The sequence below is a fragment of the Cervus canadensis genome, chromosome 27 (genome assembly GCF_019320065.1).
Source record: "Cervus canadensis isolate Bull #8, Minnesota chromosome 27, ASM1932006v1, whole genome shotgun sequence".
Lineage (NCBI taxonomy): Eukaryota > Metazoa > Chordata > Mammalia > Artiodactyla > Cervidae > Cervus > Cervus canadensis.
The window spans coordinates 3,448,104-3,474,336 of record NC_057412.1 but is presented as its reverse complement, the minus strand read 5'-3'; the positions used below and the strand labels follow the sequence as shown (position 1 = coordinate 3,474,336).

The 26,233-nt window shown below is 45.3% G+C and overlaps 1 protein-coding gene and 1 non-coding gene across 8 annotated transcripts in view; both read right to left on the bottom strand.

Moving 5' to 3' along the window:
• TIAM1 (TIAM Rac1 associated GEF 1) overlaps nt 1-26,233 on the bottom strand; it is a 451,745-nt gene that overhangs the window by 148,167 nt on the left and 277,345 nt on the right. For 6 of the 7 annotated variants that reach the window (XM_043448791.1, XM_043448795.1, XM_043448794.1 and 3 more), the window contains 2 exons: nt 18,737-18,914; nt 7,049-8,022 (listed from right to left, as the gene is read on the bottom strand). In XM_043448791.1, the coding sequence (XP_043304726.1) occupies nt 7,049-8,011 (963 nt within the window). In that variant the 5' untranslated portion in view covers nt 8,012-8,022; nt 18,737-18,914. Of the gene's footprint in view, nt 1-7,048; nt 8,023-18,736; nt 18,915-25,816; nt 25,951-26,233 lie in introns of those variants that run through there. The other variant, XM_043448796.1, reaches the window with a different exon arrangement.
• Nucleotides 1,337-1,408, bottom strand: TRNAS-GGA. Its single transcript has one exon. It is a non-coding gene; the product is annotated as a tRNA-Ser (tRNA).

Here is a 26,233-nt window from a genome sequence, read left to right as displayed (position 1 = left end):
ACAGTTTTTCACAGGAACTCAAGATCTTTCTCTGACCATGCTGCACCCTCTATCTGGCTGAAATCACCAATCCTATTACCTGTTTATCCAAGCAAGAAAGTTTTAACAGGGACAGAGCCTTCTAAAGTCATCTTTGGCACCTCTCCAAAAAGAGACATACAGATGGTCAACAGGTACATGAAAAGATGCTCAACACCACTAATTACAAGAGAAACGCAGATCAAAACTATGATGCAGTACGACCTCACACCAGTCAGAATGGCCATCATCAAAACGTCTAAAAAAGAAAACATGCTGGAGAGGGTGTGGAGAAAAGAGAACCCTCTTACTCTATTGGTGGGAAGTAAGTTCATGGAAAATAGTATGAAGGTGCCTCAAAAAACTAAAAATAAAGCTACCATATGATCCAGCAGTCCCTCTCCTGGCCGTGTCTCCAGAAAAAACTATAATTTGAAAAGGTACATGCACCTCTGTGTTCACAGCAGCCAAGACATGGAAAACAACCTGAATATCCAGTGACAGAGGAATGGATATAGACAATGCTATGTGTGTACAATGAAACGCTCCTCAGCCACGGCAAAGAACAAAATAATGCTACTTGCAGCAACAGGGACGGAACTAGAGATTATCAGACTACGTGAAGTGAGGAAGAGGAGGACAGACGCTGTGTGATACACGGGGAATCTACCATGTGGCACAAACGAACTATCTGCAAAACAGAACTAGACTCAGGGACACAGAACAGACGTGTAGTTGCGGGGGCGGGGCGGGGGCGGGGCTAAGGCCTGGAGTGGGAATTTGGAGTTAGCAGTGTAGACTATTATAGTCTACAGTCTACATGATAAACAAAAGGTCCTACTATATAGCATAGGGAACTATATTCAACATCTTGTAATAAACCATAATGGAAAGAATTTGAAAAGGATTGTGTGTGTGTATATATATTATGTATATATATATACAATATTATGTATATATTATGTGGTATAATAATATATAACTGAATGTGTATATATAACTGAATTACTTTGTTGCACAGTAGCAGAAATTAACACTGTAAACCAACTAAACTTCAATTTATGTATATATATAGTATATAATATATATACATATATACATACATGTATACATATATTATGTATATATTATGTAATATAATATATAACTGAATGTGTGTGGATATATATATATATAACTATACAAGTGAGTGAAGTTGCTCAGTCGTGTCTGACTCTTAGCGACCCCATGAACTATGTAGCCTACCAGGCTCCTCAGTCTATGGAATTTTCCAGGTAAGAGAACTGGAGTGGGTTGCCATTTCCTTCTCCAGGGGATCTTCCCAACCCAGGGGTCGAACCTGGGTCTCCCGCATTCCAGGCAGACGCTTTACCATCTGAGCCACCAGGGAAGCCCATATATATATATATATATATATATATAACTTTGCTGCACAGTAGCAGAAATTAACACAACACTGTCAACCAACTAAACTTCAATTAAAAAAATAAAAATGAAGTCATCTTTGGTCATCTCTCTCAGGAACCACTCTTTTGGCTCATGGTAGTAGACAGTTACTATTTTCTTTTCAGCCCACCACCCCTTTGGGCTTCAACAAAACTGAGGGTTTTGATGTTAAACTCTGAAGGCACAGGAGCTGAATTCTGTTTGAACATGGGAAGACAGTGTGGTGTCTACTGTCTACTCTGGATGCCATGGGGCAAATTTATACTGAGATGTGACTTCCGCTCCTGCATATTCATGTCACAAATTCTGGGCAAATTGAAAGAGTAGATGGGAGAGAATTCCTGGAAGCCATCACCACACAAGGAAGGCTAAAAACAGCCTAATTAGACACAAAATCTATCCCCCATATCCAAACTCCACTGAATGTCAGACTAGATGAAGCACAAGCTGGACTCAAGATTGCCAGGAGAAATATAAATAATCTCAGATACGCAGACACCACCACCCTTATGGCAGAAATTGAAGAACTAAAGAGCCTCTTGATGAAAGTGAATGAGGAGAGTGAAAAAGCTGGCTTAAAACTCAACACTCAGAAAACTAATATCATGGCATCCAGTCCCATCACTTCATGACAAATAGATGGGGAAACAATGGAAACAGTGACAGATTTTATTTTGGGGGGCTCCAAAATCACTGCAGATGGTGACTGGAGCCATGAAATTAAAAGACACTTGCTCCTTGGAAGAAAAGCTATGACAAACCTAGACAGCATATTAAAAAGCAGAGACATTACTTTGCCAACAAAGGTCCGTCTAGTCAGGGCTATCGTTTTTCCAGTAGTCATGTATGGATGTGAGAGTTGGACTATAAAGAAAGCTGAGCGCCAAAGAATTGATGCTTTTAAACTGTGGTGTTGGAGAAGACTCTCAAGAGACCGTTGGACTGCAAGGAGATCCAACCAGTCCATCCTAAAGGAAATCAGTCCTGAATATTCATTGGAAGGACTGATGTTGAAGCTGAAACTCCAATACTTTGGCCACCTGATGGGAAGAACTGGCTCACTGGAAAAGACCCCAATGCTGGGAAAGATTGAAGGCAGCAGGAGAAGGGGAAGACAGAGGATGAGATGGTTGGATGGCATCACTGACTCAATGGATGAGTCTGAGTAAACTCCGGGAGCTGGTGATGGACAGGGAAGCCTGGCGTGCTGCGGTCCACGAATCGCAAAGAGTCACGACATGGAGCGACTGAACTGAACCGATCACATGCAAGACATTATGCCAGGAGTTCTATCTACATTCATTCCTGTGTGGAACCCTCACACTGGCCTCATTCAAGAGGCACTGAGATCCTTCTGGGTTACACAGCCAACAGGGAACAGGGTTCAAACTCGCAAGCTCAGACCTGCTGCTTCAGAATCTCTTCTTTGCAGGACAGCAGGCTGCCCCCTCTCTATCCATTAACCATAGGAACACCAAGAGAGTAAAGTTTAGGCCAAGAAACCAAAGAGGCATTCATTAAATCAAGAGTCAATCTATTGGGATTTCACAGCAGTCAATACAAATAAGCTCTATTTTACATAGTCTGAGTAAATCCCCCCAACAAATGAGCAGCAGACTGATTCTCAAGATACAGTCTTATGCACACAGCACACACACATATTCACATGTACTGAATTCAACAAATAGAATTCCTCAGCACTTACTGGGTAGCAAACCCATGAAATGTGTCATTTTTAAAAACCGAAATATGAACTCCTCTGACTTCATATTCATAGCTCAGTAACATGTCCAACTACTACTCAAATACAAAAATAGGAAGAATGGTTCCAAACTCTGTTTTGGTCATTTGCAAATAAAAAGATGTTCTTCATGTTTGTTCAGATAAAACATTGTCCCCCAGGCTCAGAGGCCAGACCCTTGGGCCAAATGCCTGCCAGGAACTCTTTTCTGAGGAGTAAAACTGCTGACAAGACTATTACAGATTCGACTACCTCACCAGGGCAAACGAGGAGACTGTTAATATCTATGATCCGAACTCATGGGAGAGGGCCCCTGGGTCAGAAACTTTCACCAACAAAAGAAAAGGAAAAAAAGAACTACTTTCAAAGAAGCCTCCACACCCACTGTCTCTTAAAATACACTGTTTGGAACATAGTGGGTTCTCAAAAAATCACGTTGGATGAACACGCCAAACTTAAGAAGAGGAAGCGTGTGTGGGTGGATAGTGTTGTGCATAATTCTGGGGTTTGTTTCAAGTCATTAAAGATCCTCACTCAACACGTTAACATTGAGACCAAAATAAGACTTCCGTTCATTTTATAGACTCTGCAGAAGCCTTCTATGTATGGAATTCCACTTGGTTCTCCTACTGGCCCCATCGGAGCCTGGTGTCACTCACCCTGGACAGACAAGGAGCCAGTGATGAAGTGACTCGCCCAAGGTCACTGGTCAATAAGGACTGAGCCAGAAACAGATGTACTTGTCAGGAATCCCAGCCCCCTGTACTGTGGGCTACATTAAGCTACCGGAGTGCTTTATAAGACAGCACTCTGAAATGATTTCACTTCCATATATTAACAATTTTAGAAGGCAACAAGCCAAAGAATGGAAGTGGCATACAACAAGTACACGTGAGAATTTCCCGTGATACCAGCTCTGGCCCTCTCCTGGGGGCGGCCAAGACTCAAAGGCTCACAGCCCCATCAGTGAGGGGTGGGGAGAAGCAGGGGTCCACCTGACCCCCAGGGTCGGAGCCAGAAAGCCAGAATACCACCCAGCACCCCCCACAAATCTTACATAGAATGGATGCTAACTTAGCGTTGTTCCAGGTAGAAGCGAGAGGCGCGAGGTTTCTTTTAAAAGAGTCTGGATCAGTGGACCCTGATGAAGCTGCCAAGACCGTCTCAGAGAATCAGGCCTGCAGTGCCAATCTGGTGATGTCTAAAGAACAAAACCTGCGGTGCCTTTCAGGGGATCCTTTAATAGGACCTCCATCTCACCTGTGTCCTGACTCCTCAAGTTGCCAGTGCAAGCAGAGTCCTGCCCGGGGCAGGCAGAGGGACCACAAGGGGTCATTTCTATCATTATAATCATGCTTCAGAAAAGAGACAGGTCAGGACTTCCCCACTAGTGGTCCAATGCTGAAGAATTCGCCTGCCAATGCAGGGGACATGGGTTTAATCCCTAGTCCACCAGGAAGATCCTACAGGTCTTGGAGCTACTAAATCCCATGTGTCACAACTACTGAAGCCTCCCTTCACTGCAACTAGAGAAAGCCTGCACACAGCAACAAAGACCCAGCACACTCAAAAATAAATTAATTAAAAATACTTTTTAAAAAGAAAAGAGATGGGTCAAAATTCAAGGAGAGCATCTGAATGCAATATCCACGCTCACCTTCTCTCATCTCCGAATCAGCCTTTTTTATCATTTTGTTTCCAAGAGGCAAAGTTTGATATAAACACCAAACTACCTGGGGTCTTCAACTCATAGAACACCATTCAGGATACTGAAAATTACAAGTAACAGACTGTCCCTTACTGGTGGCTTCTAAAGTAGCAAGCACTAGCCTTTACCTTCCATTTTCTCAAAAAATCTTATTTTGTCCATTTGACAGATGAAGAAATTAAGGCTTCGAGAGACTTAAAAACTGTGCCCAAAGTTACTCAGGTAAAAAGAGGTGGAGCCAGGATACCTGGCTTGGACACCGGCCAAACTTGTCCTTCAACAAATGAATGGCTGGGGTGCGGGGGGAGCTGTTTGGGGAGGGTGAAGCATTAGTGGAATATTATTCAACCTGAAAAAGGAAGGAAATTCTGACACCTGCTGCTATGTATGAACCCTGAGGATATTAGCCTATGAGAAATAAGTGAAAAGTGAAATCGCTTAGTCGTGTCCAATTCTTCGAAACCCCATGGACTGTAACATACCAGGCTCCTCCATCCATGGGATTTTCCAGGCAAGAGTACTGGAGTGGGCTGCCATTCCCTTCTCCAGGGGATCTTCCTGACCCAGGGATCGAACCCCAGTCTCCCGCATTGCAGGCAGACGCTTTACCATCTGAGCACCCATGGAAGCCCAGGAAATAAGCCTGTCAGAAAAAGACAAATACTCTATGATTCACTTTAGATGAGGTATCTAGAGTCAAATTCATTGAGACAGAAAGTAGAATGGCAGTTGCCAGGGGCTGAGGAGAGGGTAAAAGGGGAACAACTGTTTAAGGGGGATGAAGTTTCAGTTCCACAAGATGAAGAGTTCTGAAGATGAAGTGTAGTGATGGCTACACGACCATATGAATGTATTTAACACCCCTCAACCACGCAGTGAAAAATGGTCACGATGACCATCTACCCATTATACTTAGACACCCTTCCCAAGACAACTGAACTTCACAATACCCCCCTGACCCACACTGAAGCAAGCCCAGAGGGGCAGCATCACCCTGCTGGCCAGGTCAGAGCACACCTGCTGATTTCCAGCTGACCTCAGTGGTATTCACTGCTCACTGTGGGAGCCAATACACCTTTCAGGGCAAAGGAGCCCCACCCGGATTCCGGATCTGAAACGCCATCCTGTAAGCTACCGACCCATCCTCAGCACAAGCCAGGACTCCTGGAACCCTGGCTCCAGGGAACAGCAGGACCAGAAAAGGACTGACGCAGGCAGGATTTACTTGACATGTCATTATCCTCATGATACTGGGTTGGTCACAAAGTTCATACAGGGGTGGCCAGACCCCCAAACGAACTTTTTGGCCCGCCCAATAATTATCAGTAATGATTAAGGGAATGTGGGAGCAGTCTTCCTTTCACTAGCAAGACACATTTTAAATCTCTGAAAACACTTTCACATGCACACCGTCATGCCCCAGACCCAGAAGCAGGTGGGTCAAGCATCTTCACCCCAGTGTTCAGAAGAGCACCTGGATGGAAGTCAGGGTTTTGCCCAAGGTCAGAAGCCAGTTGGCTGCAGAACAGACCTGGAACCCACCCACGTTATTCCTCCTGCAACAGCTCCCTCCAGAGAGGGCTGGCCAGCATCGCAAAGGAACAGGAAATTGAAATGGCTCCCGGGAAGGCAGTCAGCCTGCCAACCTCGGACAGAAGCTGACAAGTGACCAGAGCCGGCCCCGAATCAAAAAAGGCTTCCTCCAAGGAGCCGCCTGCCGACTAACCTCTTCCCACCTGCGGCGCGGAAGAAATAAGCTCCAAGAGTCCACAGCCCACCATCCCCATCTGTCCACGGAGAGAAAACCACGTTAGGAAGGAAGCGCAGACCCAGTGAGGTGCTGCTGAGAGCTGAACTGGGGAGGCAGTTTCCCGATACAAACTTATCAGCTTAATTCCCACTCCTGTCACCTCACCCACACACACACGCTTCTTCCTGAATTCCCACCCCTTCAGCAACAGAACTGCCAGAGGGGCGAAGCAGCAGACAGACGAATCTTCAGAGCGGCAGCACCCACCAGGGAAAAACTGTGTTTAACACGCAGCTACAAGATGGGAACCTCCTAAGAGCCCAGTCATGCACTTGGAGTCATGCACCAGTTTCCAAAACACCGCAACAGATTCCAGGCACTTTACCTGAGTGGTTTTTGCTCTTCTGCCTTGCATGCTGCTGCTATGGCTAATCTGTGGGTTGGTGGCACCTTCAGAGAGACAGTGAGATTTCCTACAGGGGAGTGTATTGTAATTACTGTAGGGGAGAGCCTCTTCAGCAGCAGCTGGTGGCATCTTATGGTTCGCGAGATCGGGGATGTCAGACACCAAATCCCGACAGTAGCCTGCAAGTTTGCTCCTGGGCCCCCCGTTTGCCGTCACCCCAGAGTTCTTCTGAGCGTACAAGTCCCCCAGCGAATTGGCCCGTTGACAGGCACTGAGCTGCCGCGGACTCGCGCGGGTTTCCATCGCCCGAGCCTCCTCGCAGTCTTTCTCCTCGGCGGAACCCAAGATCTCTTCGTTGCTTGTTAAATGTTCTTGGCTCAGATCAGAGAGTGAGAATTCCAGGCTGTCCTCCCGCCAGATGTCTGCAGATTTGGAGCGTTTCTTCTTAAAGCTCGCTGTCTCCATGAACGCGGGCCCGTTGGAGGCATAGGGGCGCTGCCGCCTGCCGCCCTCCGCCAAGTACGTCGCGTCATCCCCGTAAAGCCGGCTGTCCTCCGAGTCTGGCATGCTCTGCACGGAGGCTGCAGTGAGGACGATGCTGCTGTCCACGCTGGGAGCGACGGAGGAATCGGTGTAAGACACGGGTCTCAAGCCCATATCCACTCGGTCCACCCAGATGGGGCTCCCGAAGTCCTCGAGGGTGCCTTCCTGGGAGAAGGGCTCCAGGCCATTTTCGGCCAGGGACTGGGGGATGCTGGGGGTGCTGCTGGAGCGGGTGCTCACTTCGGAGCTCCGGTGGATCGCCTTGCCGGAGGAGGCGTGCCTGCTCCGCCGCGCCTTGTGCGACAGGCGCAGGGAGCGCGACGTGGCCTTGCGCCCCAGGACCGCATGCTTCTCGCCGTAGAACTCGTGCACGACGTTCTGACTTTCTGCGTTTCCCATGGTGTTATGGTCTGTAGCAAGAAAGAAAAAAAAAAAGGAGAGGATCACTGAGTCACCCATGGGTACGGGCGGTCAACGGGAAGAGCTCAGTACCTACGAAGGGAGGCAGCTTGGCAGGTAACAGCAGCGTCTATATGCATCTGGCAGGTACCTGGACTCTTAACGCGGCAGCAGGTGAGAACTAACATCACCTACTGAGCCGACTCCCGCGGAGACGTGAAATAAGGACATAAGTAAGATCCTTGGGGGCTGACCCGGGTCTCTGCCTGGGGACGGGAGCAGCACACCAAGCAAGGCACAGAGTTGCCGTCATAAAGCTGGCAACACCTGCTCTCCTCTCGCTAAACTCTAGAGCTGCCTATTTAAAGCTCCACGCCTCTCCATCAACTAGAAACTCTAAAAAGTACAAACCAAGGTGTCTGCTCCAAATGAGTAACGTTCTGTTTGAAATGACATATTTCAAAAAACTCCGAGATGCACTGGATAAAGGCGCTTCCTCCCCATAGGTTTTCCGTTTCATCCTGACTTCATCTACCCTTCAAAATCAATAAAAAACGGGAAGGCTCAAGATGTGAAGTCCAATCAACTCTTCCTGATAAAGTCGAAAAGGGGCTTTTTACCTTTAATGCCACAGCTTTCTGAAAACCTTAATGGGGGAGAGGGGGGCGAAGTGGGAGGGGGAGAGGGAGATGCACAACAGCAAACTAATGGGTTTATTTCTGGGAGCAAATCCAACTCGAGAACATTAATCTGGTACAGAGTGCCCTGCACAAAGAAATTCACATGATGAAATCACTAAATGTGATTCAGCCTTTTGGAGCTACCCAGGTTAATTCAAGTCCTTTCCTTAACATTTTTCCTGTCTCTCTCATTGGTCTGAGGGCTATTACCCACAGTGAGAAATGAAAACATCCTCAACGCTCAACAAGTATGACTCTATTTAGCCTTATTCTCCTTGCTCTGCAGTGAGGTTTCTCTAGACCATGTCAACTGTATACACTTAGGATACACACATGAAAATGGTCAGAAAGGAGAGAAGAAAAACAGAGTAGCCGAGTGCATCCCTGAGTTGATGCGTACAATCATCTACATGGTCACTCATTCAGAAAATATATATACTGGGACTTCCCTGGTGGTCCAGTGGCTAAGATTCCATGCTTCCAATGCAGGGGGCCTGGGTCTGATCCCAGGTCAGGGAACTCGGTGGCTCAGATGGTAGAGAATCCACGTGGTGATGCAGGAGACACAGGGTAGATCCCTAGGTGAGGAAGGCCCCTGGGAGGAGGGAATGGTTACCTACTGCAGTATGCTTGCAGTATGCTTGCAGTATGCTTGTCCCCATGGACAGAGGAGCCTGGAGGGCTACAGTTCATAGATGGGTCACAAAGTTCATTGATGGGTCACAGGACTGAACAACTAACACTTTCACTTTCACAGGGAACTAGATCCCACAGGTGGCAACTAAGATCCCCTATGCCAGCAACTAAAAGATTCAGAGTGCCACAACTGAAGACCTGATGTAGCCAAATAAATAAATTTTTTTTTCTTTTTTTTTTAAACAAAGAGGTGGGGATGGAGCCCCGATGCTCATGCCAGCTTCTGCCCTGACTGGCTGAGCAATCTTGAAAACTGTTTAAAAGAAGAAAAAAGAAAGAAAGAAAGAAAATAAACACTGCATAGCTACCATGTTCCAGAATCCAGAGATACAGCAGAGAAAAAAAGATACACATTCTCCACTCTCATGAAACTGATATTCCAAGCCAGGGAAGGGATACAATAAACAAAAAAGTAAAAGGTACAGAGGGAAACAGGAACAAATTTATTGTACCCATTACAGTTTGAAACCCCCTGCAATATAATATATTCCTTCCCAATGCTCCAGAACCACGCTACAATCCCACTCTTCAGTCTCAAAGGTTGCTTAAATTCCTACAAGCACATCTTTACTGAAATGAAATTTGTGGCAACAAAAAGGGAAAAACCTCCATTGAATGTTCCGATGAGTTCAGAGGTAACTCATACAGACACCAGATGTGAGGCTATTCCCATACTGGAATATTCCCTACCAGGTCACACATCATATGATTCTGAGAGTGAAGTTTCCAAGAAAGAGAATCATCCTTTTACTAGTAGCAAATATACTTCAAAGCAATAAGTTCACGCCTCTCTGGCTGGCACCTTTAAGAAGCAAGGAAAAAATACAGAGACTCAACTCAGTGAGGGAAAATGAAAAGACTCAGGGTCCATGTGTGACCATTTATGTGATCTATATTCCTAAGAATATCATGTGCTACATTTTTACAAGTAAAATATTTTAACAAGCATCTAAAGTAAGGCTAAAAGCCATGACCAATGTCTCAGGGTTCTTGATTTTTTAAGGCTACAGCTTCCCTGATAGCTCAGTTGGTAAGGAATCTGCTTGCAATGCAGGAGACCCTGGTTCAATTCCATGGTCGGGAAGATCCCCTGGAGAAGGGAAAGGCTACCCACTCCAGTATTCTTGCCTGGGAAATCCCATGGACAGAGGGGCCTGGCGGGCTACAGACCATGGGGTCACAAAGAGTCGGACACAACTGAGCAACTTTCACTTGAAGATACATAGATGGGGACTTCTCTGGTAATCCAGTGGTTAAGAATCTGCCTGCTAATGCAGGGGACACGGTTCCAGCCCTGGTCCAGGAACTAAGATTCTACATGCAGCAGGGAAACTAAGCCTGCATACCACGACTACCGAAGCATGCAGGCCCTAGAGTTCGCAACAAGAGAAGCGCACCCCAACAGAGAGGTCCCCACTCAATGCACCTCGAGAAAGCCCCAACACAGTCTAAAGAAGACCCAGCACAGCTTAAAAAAAAAAAAAAGATATGTGGATGTGTCTATGTATCTATATGTTTTGCCAAGGAGCAATTAAAAGTTCAGAAAAAGTGTTAGCCACAGTCCCATTTTAAGAATCACATAGATTTAAACTGAAAAAAGGGAAAGAATGAAGGTGACCAAAACTGTGGTGTAAAAAGGCAAAGCTGTCACCCCAAATATGCTCGAATGGACCCCCCCAATATGCTCGGATAGAGCCCCCTTCTGCTGTATACAAAAGTTTGCAAATAGAAATTGACAGACATATTCTTAACAACAAATTTCTGGTTAGGCTTGTTTCTGCCAACAGAAAACTAATCAAGTTAAAAGCCTCAGGAGTGTTTTCCTAAAGCAAATGGCCCCAACCTTCAAGAATTACAATGTTCCCTGCATCACTTTGACGGGTCTGTTATATTAATAGCATTTTTAGTAGCAAGATTCTTTTCAGCCAGCCAAGGTAGGAAAGAAGCCATTTTTATCTTCAGAACTAGAATTTAGAGATGAACGCCAAATCTCTTAAATCCTACCAAGAGCGATTCTCAGGGGATGATCTAAGTCAAGTCAGCAGGAAGTTTGAAGCAACTCAAGTCAGGAGAAAAATGTTCCTAGGGACTGCCGAAACACCCCTTCCTTTAAGAGCTTTCCCCCAAAGGTCAGTGAGACTCATGAAGGCCCTTGTGGGGATCAGTGGGGGACCCTGAAACAACACAAGCATGAAAAATGAAAATTGCTCACTGCATACAAGAGACACAATCTCCCCTTGCAGGGACAACCCCATCCCATTAGGCAACCCCCAGAACACTGGTGACTTGAAAGTCCTAATCCTCTCCACATACAAATGGCAAATACCAGCTACTTTCACCATCTTCACATTCCCCCACTCTCTCCTATTTAACCCTTATCATTTACTTATAACAAACCAAAAAAACCTGGCTTATACTTTACATTTACACAGTCTTTATTTGTTTCTCTGAGTCTGAAAGCAACTTTGGGCAGAAAGTGGCTTACACTTCTTTTTTGAAGCCTCTACCGAGAGGGCTTCTCTGGTAGCTCAGAAGGTAAAAGAATCTGCCCGCAATGCAGGAGACCTGGATTCGAACACTGGGTTGGGAAGATCCCCTGGAGAAGGAAATGACAACCCACTCCAATTATTCTTCCCTGGGAAAATTCCATGGACAGAAGAGCCTGGCTGGGCTACAGTGGGGTTGCAAAGAGTCAGACACGTCTGACTGACGAACACTCACACTCATAGAGACTACAAGTGTTCCACGTGTGATAAGGAGTCAAAAAATGCTCATGCACTTTAGAAACAAAAGTACAAGGTAGTGATGAGTACTGAGCCAACATAATCACCACACAGTCGCTAGGAAAGAGGGGAGAGATGAAGCGGGGAGAGATGAAGGGGGGAGAGGACAGGCTGAAATGCACAAACTGGACTAGAAACTGAAAAGCAGGGGCTTGCCCTGGCGGTCTGGTGGTTAAGACTTCACCTTCCAACACAGGGGGTGGGGTTTTGATCCTTGGTCACGGAGCTAGGATCCCACCAGCCTCTGAAGCCAAAAAACCAAAAGGTAAAACAGAAGAAATGTTGTAACAAATTCAAGTTTATAATAAACTCAGTTTGTAACAACTTGAAAAGCAGAGCATCAGAATACAAGTACTTGATGGCAAGCTAGAAAATGTTACCATTTTTAAACTCACTCAACTCCCCATTGACTTCCTTATGGAAAATATTAGTGGCCCCAAACAGCTTGCACTTGCAGAGGGTAGCTAGTGGGAGGCATGTTAAGCAGGAGGTGGTGGTTAAGCAGAAGGTTAAAGCAAGACTTTAACACGGGAACAACTGTCTGAATTTAAACCTCAGATCTTAAACTTTCTTTCCGGTCCTCTAGGATACAGCTTCCAGCTTCCCCGCAGCCTTTGTTCATGCTCTTTCCGTGGCCTCCAACTCTCCAGCCTCAGGCACCTACACCTGGCTCGCTCTCTCCAGATCTTGACTCCAGCGAGAGAGAGATCTAAAAGATCTAAAAGACATCTTTCCTGGTATCTCTATCCAAAATGACCCCTCAGAGCTCAACACTTCTCACCCCTCTTCTTTGCTTCCCGCTCCCTTTAACATTTGTCAGAATTGTCTCAAAAAATGCTTTTCATTTACTTATATTTTTCATTCTATATCTTTCCCCAGTAGAACCTAAGCATCAGGGAGGCTGAAAGTTTGTCTCGTGTACTGCTATATTCTCAGTGCCTAAAACATTGCCTGAAAGGTAGTAGGTGCCCAGTAGAATGAATGAATGACAAAATTTAATCTAGAATGTAAAAACACACACTCACACAACTGCAAGAGAAAAGAGATGAGGGTGTTGGCATAATGTGAACTAGAGAAAAGATACGCTGGCCTTAAAAATGCCCCTTTTCTACATCAGAGTGCCTAGAAAATCCAGTCTGTGTGCCATTCTCTAGGTCCCTCCACCTGCACACCAGCGTAGGTCCCTCATCCCAGGCCACTGGGTTTGGGATCACCCTGATTCTGTGAACTGAGCTGATGGGTTCAGCCTGCCCTGCTCCACTGTTCTCCCAAACCTTCAACCACCTAGACAGAGACTCAAGGCCTTGCCTTTGTCTCATTTCACTTAACTCCTACATCCCGCCTCCTTTTGGAAGTTTAGGAAAGGGGGTTGGAGTTGAGAGAGTACCTCTCCTCCTTGTCGGGGACACAGCTCAGGACTGCGCAGCCTGAGATGATCCAGAGAAAATGCAGGCAAAGGAGACAACGCAACATGATGGGGAGGTGTCACTTAAAGTAGAAGGGGTCAAAAAAAATCCAGAGATTCTTAGGGTCAGAGACCAAGGACACTAGAGAGAGGATGAATTCTCCATTCTTCCCAATACCATGATCTTGCTCCTTAAGTCATGAGTTAAACTTTTCATAGTAACTTCCTTTAAATCCCATCAAAGTAAATGCACAGCAAAAGAGTAAAAAAGTACTCCCATCAAAATAAATACACAGTGAAAATACTTAAAGGAACTTTATCAATCAGTACAGGCAGTACTACGTACAGCAGACAAGACACGGAAGCAGCCTAAAGGTGCATCGCCAGATGAATGGATAGATGTGGCAGATATGTACAATGGAATACTACTCAGCCATAAAAAGAATGACATAATGCCATTTGCAGCAACATGGATAGACCTAGAGATTATTATACTAAAGGAAGTAAGCCAAAGACAGATATATATTATTGCTTATATGCTGAATCTGAAAAAAAAAAAAAGAATATACAAATGAACTTATTTACAAAATAGAAATAGACACAGAAAATAAACCTATGGTTACAAAGGGGAAAAGAGGAAAGAGATAAATTAGGAGTTTTGGATGAATATAGACACGCTACTATACACAAAAAAGTTAACCAACAAGGACCTGCTGAATAGCACAGGGAACTATATTCAATATTTTGATACAACCCTTAAGGGGAAAGAATCTGAAAAGTAATATAACTGTACCACTATGCTGTACACCTTAAACTAACATAATTTAACACAATTTTTTAAAAAAGTACAGTCATTAGGGTGGTTTACAGATACATCAGATAGGTGGTTCTTTTTCAGGGACTGCTTTTATTGATTTATTACCCTTACTAAGCCTTATATAATAAAATGATATAAAACTATTTACACCTTTTGAAATAAAGTGTCAAATCCCTGGCTTTGGTAGTTTGCGGAAATTAAGGAAGATGCAACCGTTAAGGGAAGCTAGATGAAGAATAGGTTTACTGTGTTCAATTCCCTGTGGATCTATAATTATTTCAAAATAAAAACTTAAAGCCATCACTCACTGGGAGGTTCTGGTTAAGGGAAATTTTTGTTCAAAAGTGACGATGCTGCCAAATGAAGCTTTTTTGAATCCTCTTTTTCAATGAATTATGCAATAAGAAAACAAGCACATACTGGGCATTATCTAGCACAATGTCATCGGGAAACAGACAGCAAACACAAACCAAGGGAGATTCAGCAGAGAGGTAGGGTTGATTAAGCAGGGACAGGGCTTCTGTCGTTAACACAGTAGTGAACAAAACTGAAATACTATTTATAGTACCTGGTGCCAGCCAAGATGAAGTCAGACACAGTGGCTGGTCTTTCTTTCAATGATAAAGATTAAAAAAACTCTGAACCAAAGTAAAAAGCAACTACCTGAGGATTCCAAAGAGTAAGCAAAAGCAGGTAAGCTGGGGATGGGAATCAAACCCGGAAGAAAAACAAGTACTTCCCTGGTGCTTCAGCGGTGAAGAATCCACCTGCCAATGCAGGGAACATGGGTTCAATACCTGTTCTGGGACGATCCCACCGGCAGAGGGGCAGCTAAGCCAGGAGAGCACACCTAGAGAGCAAACCCCCACTTGTGGGAACTGGCAGTGAGGACCCAGTGCAGGCAAAAATAAACGAACAAGCAAACAAAACTGGAGGAGCCACTCTAACAAGAGTGAGTTTCCCATTCGGCTTTTATTATTCTCATTTCCCTTCGAGCCTTGCATGGAGGGTGAACACACAGTCCATGCATGCACACTGGGTCACTTCAGTCGTGTCCAGCTCTTGGCGACCCCAAGGACTGTAGCCCTCCATGACCCCATGGACTGTAGCCCACCAGGCTCCTCTGCCCGCGGGATTCTCCAGACAAGAATACTGGAGTGGGTGGCCACACCCTCCTCCAGGGGATCTTCCTGACCCAGGGATTGAACCCTCAGCTCTTCCGTCTCCTGTGCTGGCAGGCAAGTTGCTTACCACTGGTGCCACCTGGGAAGCCTGAGCACATATCTAGCTGTGACAAAAGCAGCAAAACTCACAAGACATGCCCTGTCGTTCTGGCCAAAGAAATCGAGCCTGGTGGTCCCTGCAAGCCAAAGAGTGAGGGCAATCTCAGAGAAGACAGAGCTGGAGGAAACACATCAGCTAATGTCGTGTGTCAATCTATTCAAGTCCCAGGCTCACCACTCAGGTACATGTGCCTGGGACTGACCTAAAGAGAGACAGCAAAGGCTTGGAGAACTGAGCTATCATATAAAACACAGCTCACCTCCCAGTCTAACTCCCAACTGGTGCATGTGTGGGACAAAGCCACAACTCTGGAGCAAAGTCTTTGAAAACTGAACTGACATCAGACCTACCACCCACAGGAGGTCAAACAGAACTTGCCATCTGAACCTAGCCAGGTTGATTGCTTACTAAAATAGGGGAAAAAAAGAAAATTCAACATTCTCCAGATGATTTTAACAAGACCTAGATTCTCCCAACGTAATATTTGAAAGTGTCCACAATGCACCCCAAAGAACCAGGAAAATCTAATCAGTTCTCAGGGGAAACGACAATCAATAGATGTCAACCCCAAAGTGACCCAGATGTTAGAATTATCAAGCTTTTAAAGCACCTAGTATAACTGTGTTGTCTTAGTAATGGTAAACACTCCTGACATAAATGAAAATTTTAACTGCTTGGAACGTCTATGCAAGATCACCGTGAACACCGATTATTATGAATGAGTGGAGAAAGAGATACAAATTAAAAAGAAAGGTAAAATATTTTTAATTTGATCCAAAATACAAAACGTAAGCTGCATTTTTTAATCATCGGATGTGATATTTTCTTGGTATGGCATGAGAACACATTCCTGCTAACAGAAACTCACCCATGGTCAAGGTCTCTGGGTAGAAAGAACAAAGAAAAATACTCCTGTAACTACAGATTGTTCAAAGGAAAAAGGGGGGAAAGAAAGAAGATACAAGGGAAACAAGAAAGAACCTCATCACCTTGCAGACTAAGGAGGTTATAACAATGCTTTTAGGGTTTAGGATGTCTAATTCCCTAGAGAGACCAGAAGTTCAAGCAGCAGTCCAGACAGCAAAATGCCCCAGCCTTTAGCTGAACAACACGAAAGCTCCACATGATTAAAGCCCAGCCTTGTGGGTCAGCTTGCTGGGGCTTGCCCTGTTCAGAAGCAGATACTCAAAAAGATAATTACATTATTAGGGTCAATCACCTCTGGAGCAAAACTCTTATTCTCAGGAAGGAAAAACTTATATTTGAGATGCACATCCAAGATGCTGGCTTCGAGGAGATTAAAATTCTAGGATGTTAATATTTTACCTTCTTTCTCTCTCATAAACACACACACATGAAGAGGGAGGGCGGGAGAGAGACACACACACACAGAATGTATAGACCTGTGTAAAAATTTTTAAAGTTAGCATCCTAGATGGAGATTATGGGGTAATTTAATTTCCAAAAGTATACTTTGCTTTTCGTATTTTCCAAAGCCACTGCACTAAAGCTATAATTCACTCTTCTGGCCATGCAGCACATGAGGTCTTAGTTCTCTGATCAGGGACAGAACCTGCACACCCTGCAGAGGAAGCAGAGCCTTGATCGACTGCCAGGCAGGTCCCTTACCTAGAATTCAGTTACGGGAAAGAAAAAAAGAAATGCGTTAAGTCCCTGGGTTTCTTGGATAACTCTTGGAGAGTGAGGATGGGGACACCAGGCTGACAGCGACAGCAAACTTAGAGCAGATGACTTGGGAAAATTGCCCACGATAAAGAAGAAAATACTACCGAGTTTGGACTTAACCGTCCTTTCTCGACACCCCAACGGCACTCTGCTTCATCTCCGCCCATCCCATCTGCAGCATGGTTGTTATTCACACACTTGTCTTTCTTTGCATGTACCCCTTCTTATTTTATTACAATCTCCCGATGGCAGGGACCATGACTTACTCATTATTATATTGTCCATCTGAATGAACTAAAGTTTTAGTACCGCTTATTTCAACCGGATGTTCATCTCTCAGATTGTCTATAACAAGAATATTTCAAAAATATACAACATTAGAGCCCATAAGTGGGCACAAGGTGACCCAACTTATATTCAAGTCAAAGTTAACTATTAAAGCAAGGTCTCTCTTGTTGGTAAGGGTGCTGTGGAATATGAACATAAGGCATCTAATGATGTATACAAATTATAATTGTTAATAATAAAATTTTTCACTCCCTCCCAAGGTATTTAAGAACTTATTAAAATAAACGTAATGATTACCCTTCTATGATTTGAAAACAGACCTCCAAAATTGCAGGAGAAAGGATGAAATGTATTTATTTCAAAGTTAAATTTGAAGCAAAAATCACAAGACAACAGATTGCAAATTTAAAATTAGATTCTAGTGGGAGGGCTTGGTTTCAAGCCTGTTTTTTCCCTACTGGAGGCTGAGCCTGAAGACAGGCTAGCGGGGTTGGGGGGGGTGTGGTGAGGAAGAGAGCTAAGATTAAACTGAGACAAAGTTCTGAAAGTTTTAGCTAAATCTTTACAAACCCATGAAAAGCATTTTGCCAAGTCACACACAAATACCCCTAACACAGGAGGCTAAACAGGGAAGTTCTGCAACAAATAAAAGATGATCTTTGATTTAGAAAGATTATTATTTTGACTGCATTTATTTTGCTTTTTAAAAGATTATCCAAACCAGAAACAAAACATATCATTGTTCTGAAGTAAGATTTTTGAAGCCAGGTTTGACTTTTTCAAACATAATCCCATCTAAAGATGGTAAAGCTTGAGAATAAATTTCCAAGATCCCTGAGGGCAATTCACAGGGAGGGAATGATAGGTACCTGCTTTTTCTTTCTTTCTTTTTTTTTAAGTTTTAATGCTAATACTTTTGTATTGCTAGATGGGCGTAACCTTAATCCAAAAAAGTGAATCCAAATTCTTTTTCCCACAAGCTACATACACCATGGCAATGCTATGGTATCTGTCTCACCACCTCTGAAGCATTGCGTTTAATTCATGGAGGCATACACAGGCTCAAGCACACATCCACAAACTTACCTTACAAGGCAACAACGGTTCCCAGCCCAACTTGCCCCAAGAGCACTGTGGCATTTAGCTATGGAGCCTGGTGATGGTGTCAGGATGAGCAGTGACGGTGGCTGGGAAGCATCTCAGCACCTGCTCCTGGAGGTGGCCATCACAGTCCCATCTGCGTCTACACAGCTGTACCGAAAACCTGGAGAGGGCAGAAAAAGGAAAGCCGCTATTCAGCCAGAACACAGGAAATGGGGATTTTCCATCACACCCATTTACATAAACTCTCCAACATCCATTTCGTGTGAAATAGCACACCCCAGATCAAACAATGCAACATTTAGCTACAGGTCTAAAATGACAGGCATAAATCCATAAATACAAGCATATTTACATTTACAGGAATAATTCACTCTGCAAACTCAGTAACGTTTTACCATTTTATTCTGTCTCTACAGATGAAGGTATCACATAGCAGAAATCCATCCCAGTGGAATGACTTCATGGTTCCTCTTCTTTTTAAAGTGTTATTGGAGGACAGGTGCTTTACAATGTTGTGTTAATCTCTGCTGAGGAGCCATGATCAAAAGCATACCAAACAATCCATGCTGGACAAGGCAGGGAGAAAAGGGGTGTTGGTGGGTGGAAATGTAGACTGGGGCAGCCACTGTGGAGAACAGCATGGAGTTTCCTTAAAAAACTAAAACCAGAACTACCACACGACTCAGCAATCCCACTCCTGGGCATAGACTTGGAGAAAACCGTAATTCCAAAAGGTCCCTGCACCCCTACACTCCTGATTCCCTTTGAATCTTTCAAACGTCTCAACAAACAGATGCGAGAGACAGGAAATCAGGGAGTCTCGTTACTCTCAAAGCAGAGCTATAGCTATCACAGAAGTTGAAGAAAATGCTAAAAGACAGTAAAACAAAAGACCAAATTCAATATGAGAGACCTTCTCATCATATACACGAGGTATTTCTTTTCAAAATAAGCTCCACGAACAAAGATTGTGAGTGGTCTTTGTTTTCTAAACCCTGGCTTCTGGTGAGACTGGAGATGCTAAGACAGGACAGAGGCTTCTAATGGCTCAGGGCAAAGAACCCGCCTGCCAAGGCAGGAGATGCAGGTTCAGTCCCTGGGTCAGGAAGATCTCCTGGAGAAGCAAAGGGCAACCCACTCCAGTATTCTTGCCTAGAAAATTCCATGGACAGAGGAGCCTGGTGAGCTACAGTCCACCGTGTCGCAAAAGAGTCGGACACAACTTAGTGACTAAAGTCCAAGACAGGAGAAAGCCCCGAGGGCTTCCTGGGGGCGGCTGCCTCTCATTCCTCTCCTACAGATCACTCCCGTGAGGCTGCCCACGACCAGCACCTGTAACTGGCAGCCTCATTAAGGTGGAACTCAAGACGACAAACAGCTTGCAGAGCAACACAGAGAAACTCGCCGACTGTTGTGGAAGGCGGGCACATCAAGACAGCAAGTAAATATCCATATCCATAGAAGAAACATAGTAAGTGAAGTTACCGTTCACCCTATCTTGGAAAGTATGCTCCTTTGCCGTGAACCTGGTGACTCACGCTTGCCAGGAGAGGACACGAGTTCTCAGCAATGCGCCATTATTACCCTGCAGTACATGTCCTTGCCCTCCTTCCCCCACTGCCATTCTGTTCCCTCTCTTTGCCCAGGCATCCTCCTTAAGCTGCTCTCTGCGAAGTTTTACATTTTCAAAGCGGTTCCTGAATTGCTTAGGAACTGGCAGAAATTAATAAGCAACAGCCCATTTATATTGAAATGGACTCATTACAGTGCCAGCTGCCAATAATTTGCAAGGGCTGGATTCTTGCTGGCAAACCGGGCCTGCAGGCGGCTGTCCTCCACCTGCACATGTAGGCTGATAATGCACTTTTTATACTTTAAAAAAAAAAGTACATATTCTGCTACCAGAACTGAAATGTTTCTCTATTACAGTCTTCTATTCCCTGAGCAGAAAAATGCTATGGGGAAGAAAGTGAAAGTTATCAGGCATTGTTTAAAAAATATGTAGGAAGACAAAACCCAGTCCATCTGGGATCTGGGATCTATTTTTCCCCCCGATTCTGTTTTTTTAGTATATGTGCTGCCGAAGCGAGCACGTCCCCCCTGATTCTGATGGAGAAAGTATTTTGACCTGTGACCCGTGGAACTGACCCCATGATGTAAACAGATGAAGAGAACATATTTGTTCTTTGTGATCAACAGATATGCTAAGGTTGCAACAAGTCACCAAGGATTCAATCTATATCAAGTACTCACAGTGGATTGATTAATTCTACCATGGGCTTGTGAATATATGCCACAACCACCTGAGAACCACCAGGAGTCCAGGTTTTCTTCAAGAGCCATGAAGAATCCACCTTCAACAGGAGGTAGACAGGCTTCCCTGGTGGCTCAGTGGTAAAGAATCTGCCTGCCAATGCAGGAGACACAGGTTTGAGCCCAGGTCTGGGAAGATTCCACAAGCAACTGAGCCCGTGTATCACCTAGTGAGCCCATGAGCCGCAGCTACTGAAGCCTGCACGCCCTAGAAGCCACGCTCCACAGTAAGGGAAGCCCCTGCAAGGAGAAACCCGCACACCGCAAGTAGGAAGTAGCCCCTGCTCACTGCAACTGGAGAGAAGTCGGCACCGCAACAAGGCCCCAGCACAGCCAAAAACAAATACAAGCAAACGACGGGAAAACAGCTAACTTAGTGATGGAGTTTGAGCCTGGAGTCTCTGCATGCATCAATCACATCAAAACCCAGCTTTGCCACTTACTTGCAAGGTGATTTGCGGCAAACACTAATTATCAGTTTACCCCTCTACAAATAGGGACAAGAATTCCTAAACCATTCTATCAAAATAAGCATTAAATGACACCATCTATGTGGCATGATTATTTCAGTGCCTACTCCTTGGTCAGTTCTCAATAAAAATACCAGATTCTTTTCACTGTTATGCAACATTTGTAAACCATAAGGAAGATGCTACAAGAAGGGCCACTGTTAAGGGGAATTCCTTAAAACATGGTACCTAACTCACTGAAACTGGGCCTACAGTCTAAGTTGGATGAAACCGATCACCTCAAATGTGTCATGAGACCAAAGGGGAATTCATTAACCCAGCTGGAAGACGTGATTGACTCAATTTGCCACAGCGCACGCACACACGCAAACCACGCTGACAAAATCTGGCAGGACCAGTTGGACAGCTTGCATTGCATTAAGATGACCCCCACTGAAGTGAACGATTAATGTGCCAAGTTTTACAGTCTCATTCTGATTCATCTCAACTCATAAAGTCAATTTCTGCATCAGGTGTCAAATAACCAGTTTTCTCAGGGAAGTGACAGTGCTGGAGAAGGGAAGGGAATTAACCAAGCTAATCCCAGGCTTCAAACACCTCAAAAATACACAGGGCTCAGAAGTGTCATCACTTCCAACCCAAGACGAAATATGACAATGTCAGAAACACTGTGTCCATGGCAGTTAATCCGTGGCTTTCCCTAAAACGTCTGCCATACCAGAACTTTCTTTTTCACCTCAGAAAACACTCATGAGAGGTATCCTGTCACTTTTAAGTTCTTGCAAGTTCCAGGAATCAAATGTACAGAGAAAAGGATATTGTACTTGCCATCAAAATACCCACATCTACACCCCAAGCTCTATTATTTACTAACTTATATGAGCTTGGGCAAGCAAACTACCCACTCCAAAACTTAATGGGAAAAATAAGGATGCATAATATTATCTGCTTTACTTAACATCTACCTGAAAAGGTTGTTTTAAAACAGAAAATAGAGATTCAACATGAAACAGTATAAACTATAGAAGACTACAGAAGTAAGTTCATTCTTACTCTGTTCATGAATAAGTGCCCCCAAAGTGTTTCATAATTACTAAATGAATGAGAGTCAGAACATTTCCCTTCAACCTGAAACTTAAAGTGGGATGGGAGTAGTAGTTTTGGGTCAAAATCCTAAATGAATCAGAAATCTTGAATATTTTTTATATGCAATAAGCACCAAAAGAATATAGATTTTAGTATTCACATTTAGTCCAAAAATCAGCCTGGGGGAATAGATGGACAGATGAATCTAGGACACTGAAATTTTTTTATTGGTTCAGAAATTAAAGAAAATTCATCATTTTGTTTGCTGGCGTTTTTAACTATTATTATATTCAAGCAAGGACTTAGTAGTGACTTCCAAAGATGCATGATCTAAAATCGAATAGGAGAAATCATCGCTGGAAAAATAAAAAGGGCCCAAAGATTAAGACAAAGTGCAAGGGAACAGAATAAGGGGAGTGAATTTACCTGGGTATCAGTTTACCCAGCTGGCTCAATTGGACTGTAAAGTTTTGGTAACAGCCAATCAGATGGGGAAAACAGAGCAGTTGTAAGACTCACAAGGCCCTAATCAAGTGCTCAGAAGAAGGACGAGCGTTCTGGGTGCTGAGATCATACAGGACCTTCCAGCCGCGGTCCTCTGAGGCCACCGTGGTAGACTGAGCCGCGGTTTCGGTGTTGGTTCTGGCGGTGCTGGGGCCTCACTGCGGCGCGTGGGCTTTCTCTGTTGCAGCGCGTGGGGACTCCTCTCGAGTTGCAGCACACAGGCTTCTGCTGCTCTAGAGAGCGCAGGCTCAGAGTTCTGGCCTGTGGGTTTAGTTGCCCTTGCACCATGTGGGATCTTAATTCCCCAACCAGGGATCAAACCCTGGTCCCCTGCATCGGAAGGCAGATTCTTAATCACTGGACCACCAGCGAAGCCCCTGAGTCATATTTTTAGAACCACATCCTTTCAAAGACAAACTTCATATGACTGTTTCTTGTCTTGATAACTGATTCAAGAAAAGAAAAAAAAAATCACAGTTCAGGGACAGAAAGGCTGAATAGGTATGACCCTGCTGAGTTGTAGCGGCTGCTTACCAGGAAAATCTCTCGGGACGCACGCTTGCTCTCCGGAGTACTGGGGCTGAGGAGGGGTAACTCGAGTGAGACGGGGCCCCGTGCCCAAGGCTGGCTCGTTCCTACTGCCACCTGGCCACCCCTCATCTGGCATAAAGGGACGGTCCCATCGGGGGTGAGCTGGTCTGGCTTGTGTGAGAACTGAGACAAGCACTCCTGAACAGAGACGGGGAACCCACCTTTCCTGTCCGCTGCACTGGGTGACTACTGGGGGCCCTGGAGCAGGGCCAGAATTCTCCGTGAAAAACCAATCCCTCCACACAGATGGGGGCTTCCCAGCTGACACAGTGGTAAAGAATCTGCCTGCCAATGCAGGAGACCGGGGTTCGATCCCTGGATCGGGAAGATCCCCTGTAGTAGGAAATGGCCACCCCCTCAGTATTCTTGCCGCCTAGAAAATTCCATGGACAGAGGAGCCTGGCGGGCTACAGTCTATGGGGTCACCAAGAGTCGGACACAGCTGAGCACACGTCTCCCCCCTCATCTCAACAGAGATGAATGAATCGTGACAGGGTTTCCAAATTCCTCCTCCCTAAAACTTGGATGAAATGGTTTTAGCCCAACCATGTTTTCCAAGGCGAGTAAAAAATAGACATCCAAATCAGCCAAACAAAATTCCTGAAAGTTCCCCTATCCAAAGACTGCCCTGATTTTGAGCAACTTCTCAGCATATCCAAATGCATCCCAAGGTAACTGGGAAAAAACACGTTCATAGAATTGATACTCTTAAGCCAGCTAAGTCAGTTGGGAAATTTCCCCTAAAATGATAACTTTAAATTTAGAACAGTGAATCTTTGGCAATACTTAACCAACAGGTTCAGCTGGAACAGACATGACTGTGGTTTCCTAGGAGTCAAGGCAGTGCATTGCAAAGTGAAGTAATATATTCTCCCCCGGCTCAGAGAGATCTACCATTTATGGAATGCTTACTATCTGGCTGGCACCATGTAAGTGACTTTAGACCAAAATACTACTCTCTAAGTTTCCCTCAGTTCTTGGTATTTATCATCCTGAGACTATACTTGGACACGGACAAGTGCCAATGCGTACAACTCAACTCCAGCATTGCATCACCCACTACGAAGTGTTTGGAAACCACCAGTCCCAAAGGGCAGAGTTACACAGCTGGTCATCAGATCTTTCCAAACACCCCCACACAGCCTGGCTCTGAAAGGGGCTCCAGCAAAGTCCCAGCTTCCTGAAATGGATCGGCTTGTTCAGGACAGACCCCAAGAATCATGTAATTTTTCAAGATTCTAAGCAGCAGCATCCCTACTCTGAAGGCATGGAGCTACTGAACCCTTGAGAATTCCACCCAACATTCCAAGAGGAGTGACCACACGACGTGAGACAGCTCAACTCCGGGCTCCCGGCTCAATTTCAAGTCTGAGTCACATCCAAAACGCACGCCCATGTCATTGTAAGAGAGCACGGAAAAAGCTGATCTCAAAGAAAAGGGGAATGGAGCTGGCTGACTGCAGCTAACTTCTAATGCTGAAACCCTTCTTTCACGGCCTCACCGTGTCATGGCTTAAGAGCTCCTAGTGAGAGAAGAGGTCATCCAGGTTCCCACAGAAGACAGGGAGAGGGGATGATACTGTTGAAACTGTTTCTGTAACTCCTGTGAAATGTATCAGACTGTTTCACCTTACCCTGCCCTTCTGAACAATCTTCTTGAAAATACATCAATGCCTGGGTTTGGAAGAGATTGCAACATACAATCACATCAACCAACAACATCTTTTCCAAGCCACTCAGCAGACAGGACCCCATCTCCCCATCAGCCTCTCCGAGCACATCTCCTGAGATCCCCACGCAGAGTGGGGTAGGGCAGCTGCTCTTTCACCATCCAAGACGAAAGCTCAAGGGGAGAGAATCTGGTTTTCAAGGCAGAAGTTGAACCTTGAACGGAGACAGGGGTGTCTCCATCCTAAAGGACACAGCCTTGGCCTTGAGTGAGCCCTGCAGAGGAAGGGCACCTGGATGTTCGCACCCAGCAGCGGCTGCCTGCCTCCAAAGACCCTTCCCCAGGCTCATCCAAGAGGACCCAAACGTAGGAAAATTGCCATTTCCGTGATGCTCTTCCAGCCCCTAACAACCTGGCTTCTCCCTTCACCTGTTCTCCAGCAGCCAAGAAGGAAGTCTTTCAGACCAAAAGATGGTCAGGACATCAAGCAGTCCTTTTTTTCTTCATCAGGAAGCAGAGCGGGACCCGATCATCCCGGCGATTTCATCCCTTCGCCGCCGCACAAGCCACCGCTGTGCACCCGGGAGCTGCCTTCCCCACTAAGAATGGGAGGATCACTCTGTGAATCAGGCAATAGCTCCCTGGACTGAGGCCACGCATTCAGGTGGCTGGTGTGGCAACTCTGCCTGCCAGCAAGGAGGGCTGGGACCGTCTTTGTCAGAGGACAGGGGAGAGGCCACCAGGCTGGGGTGCGCCCGACTCGTGCGGCTGATCCCTGGCTCTGAGGCTAAAGGGCCGCCGAGAGGGCATCACCCCTCTCCCCCTGGAATACCTGCTCCATCCTCC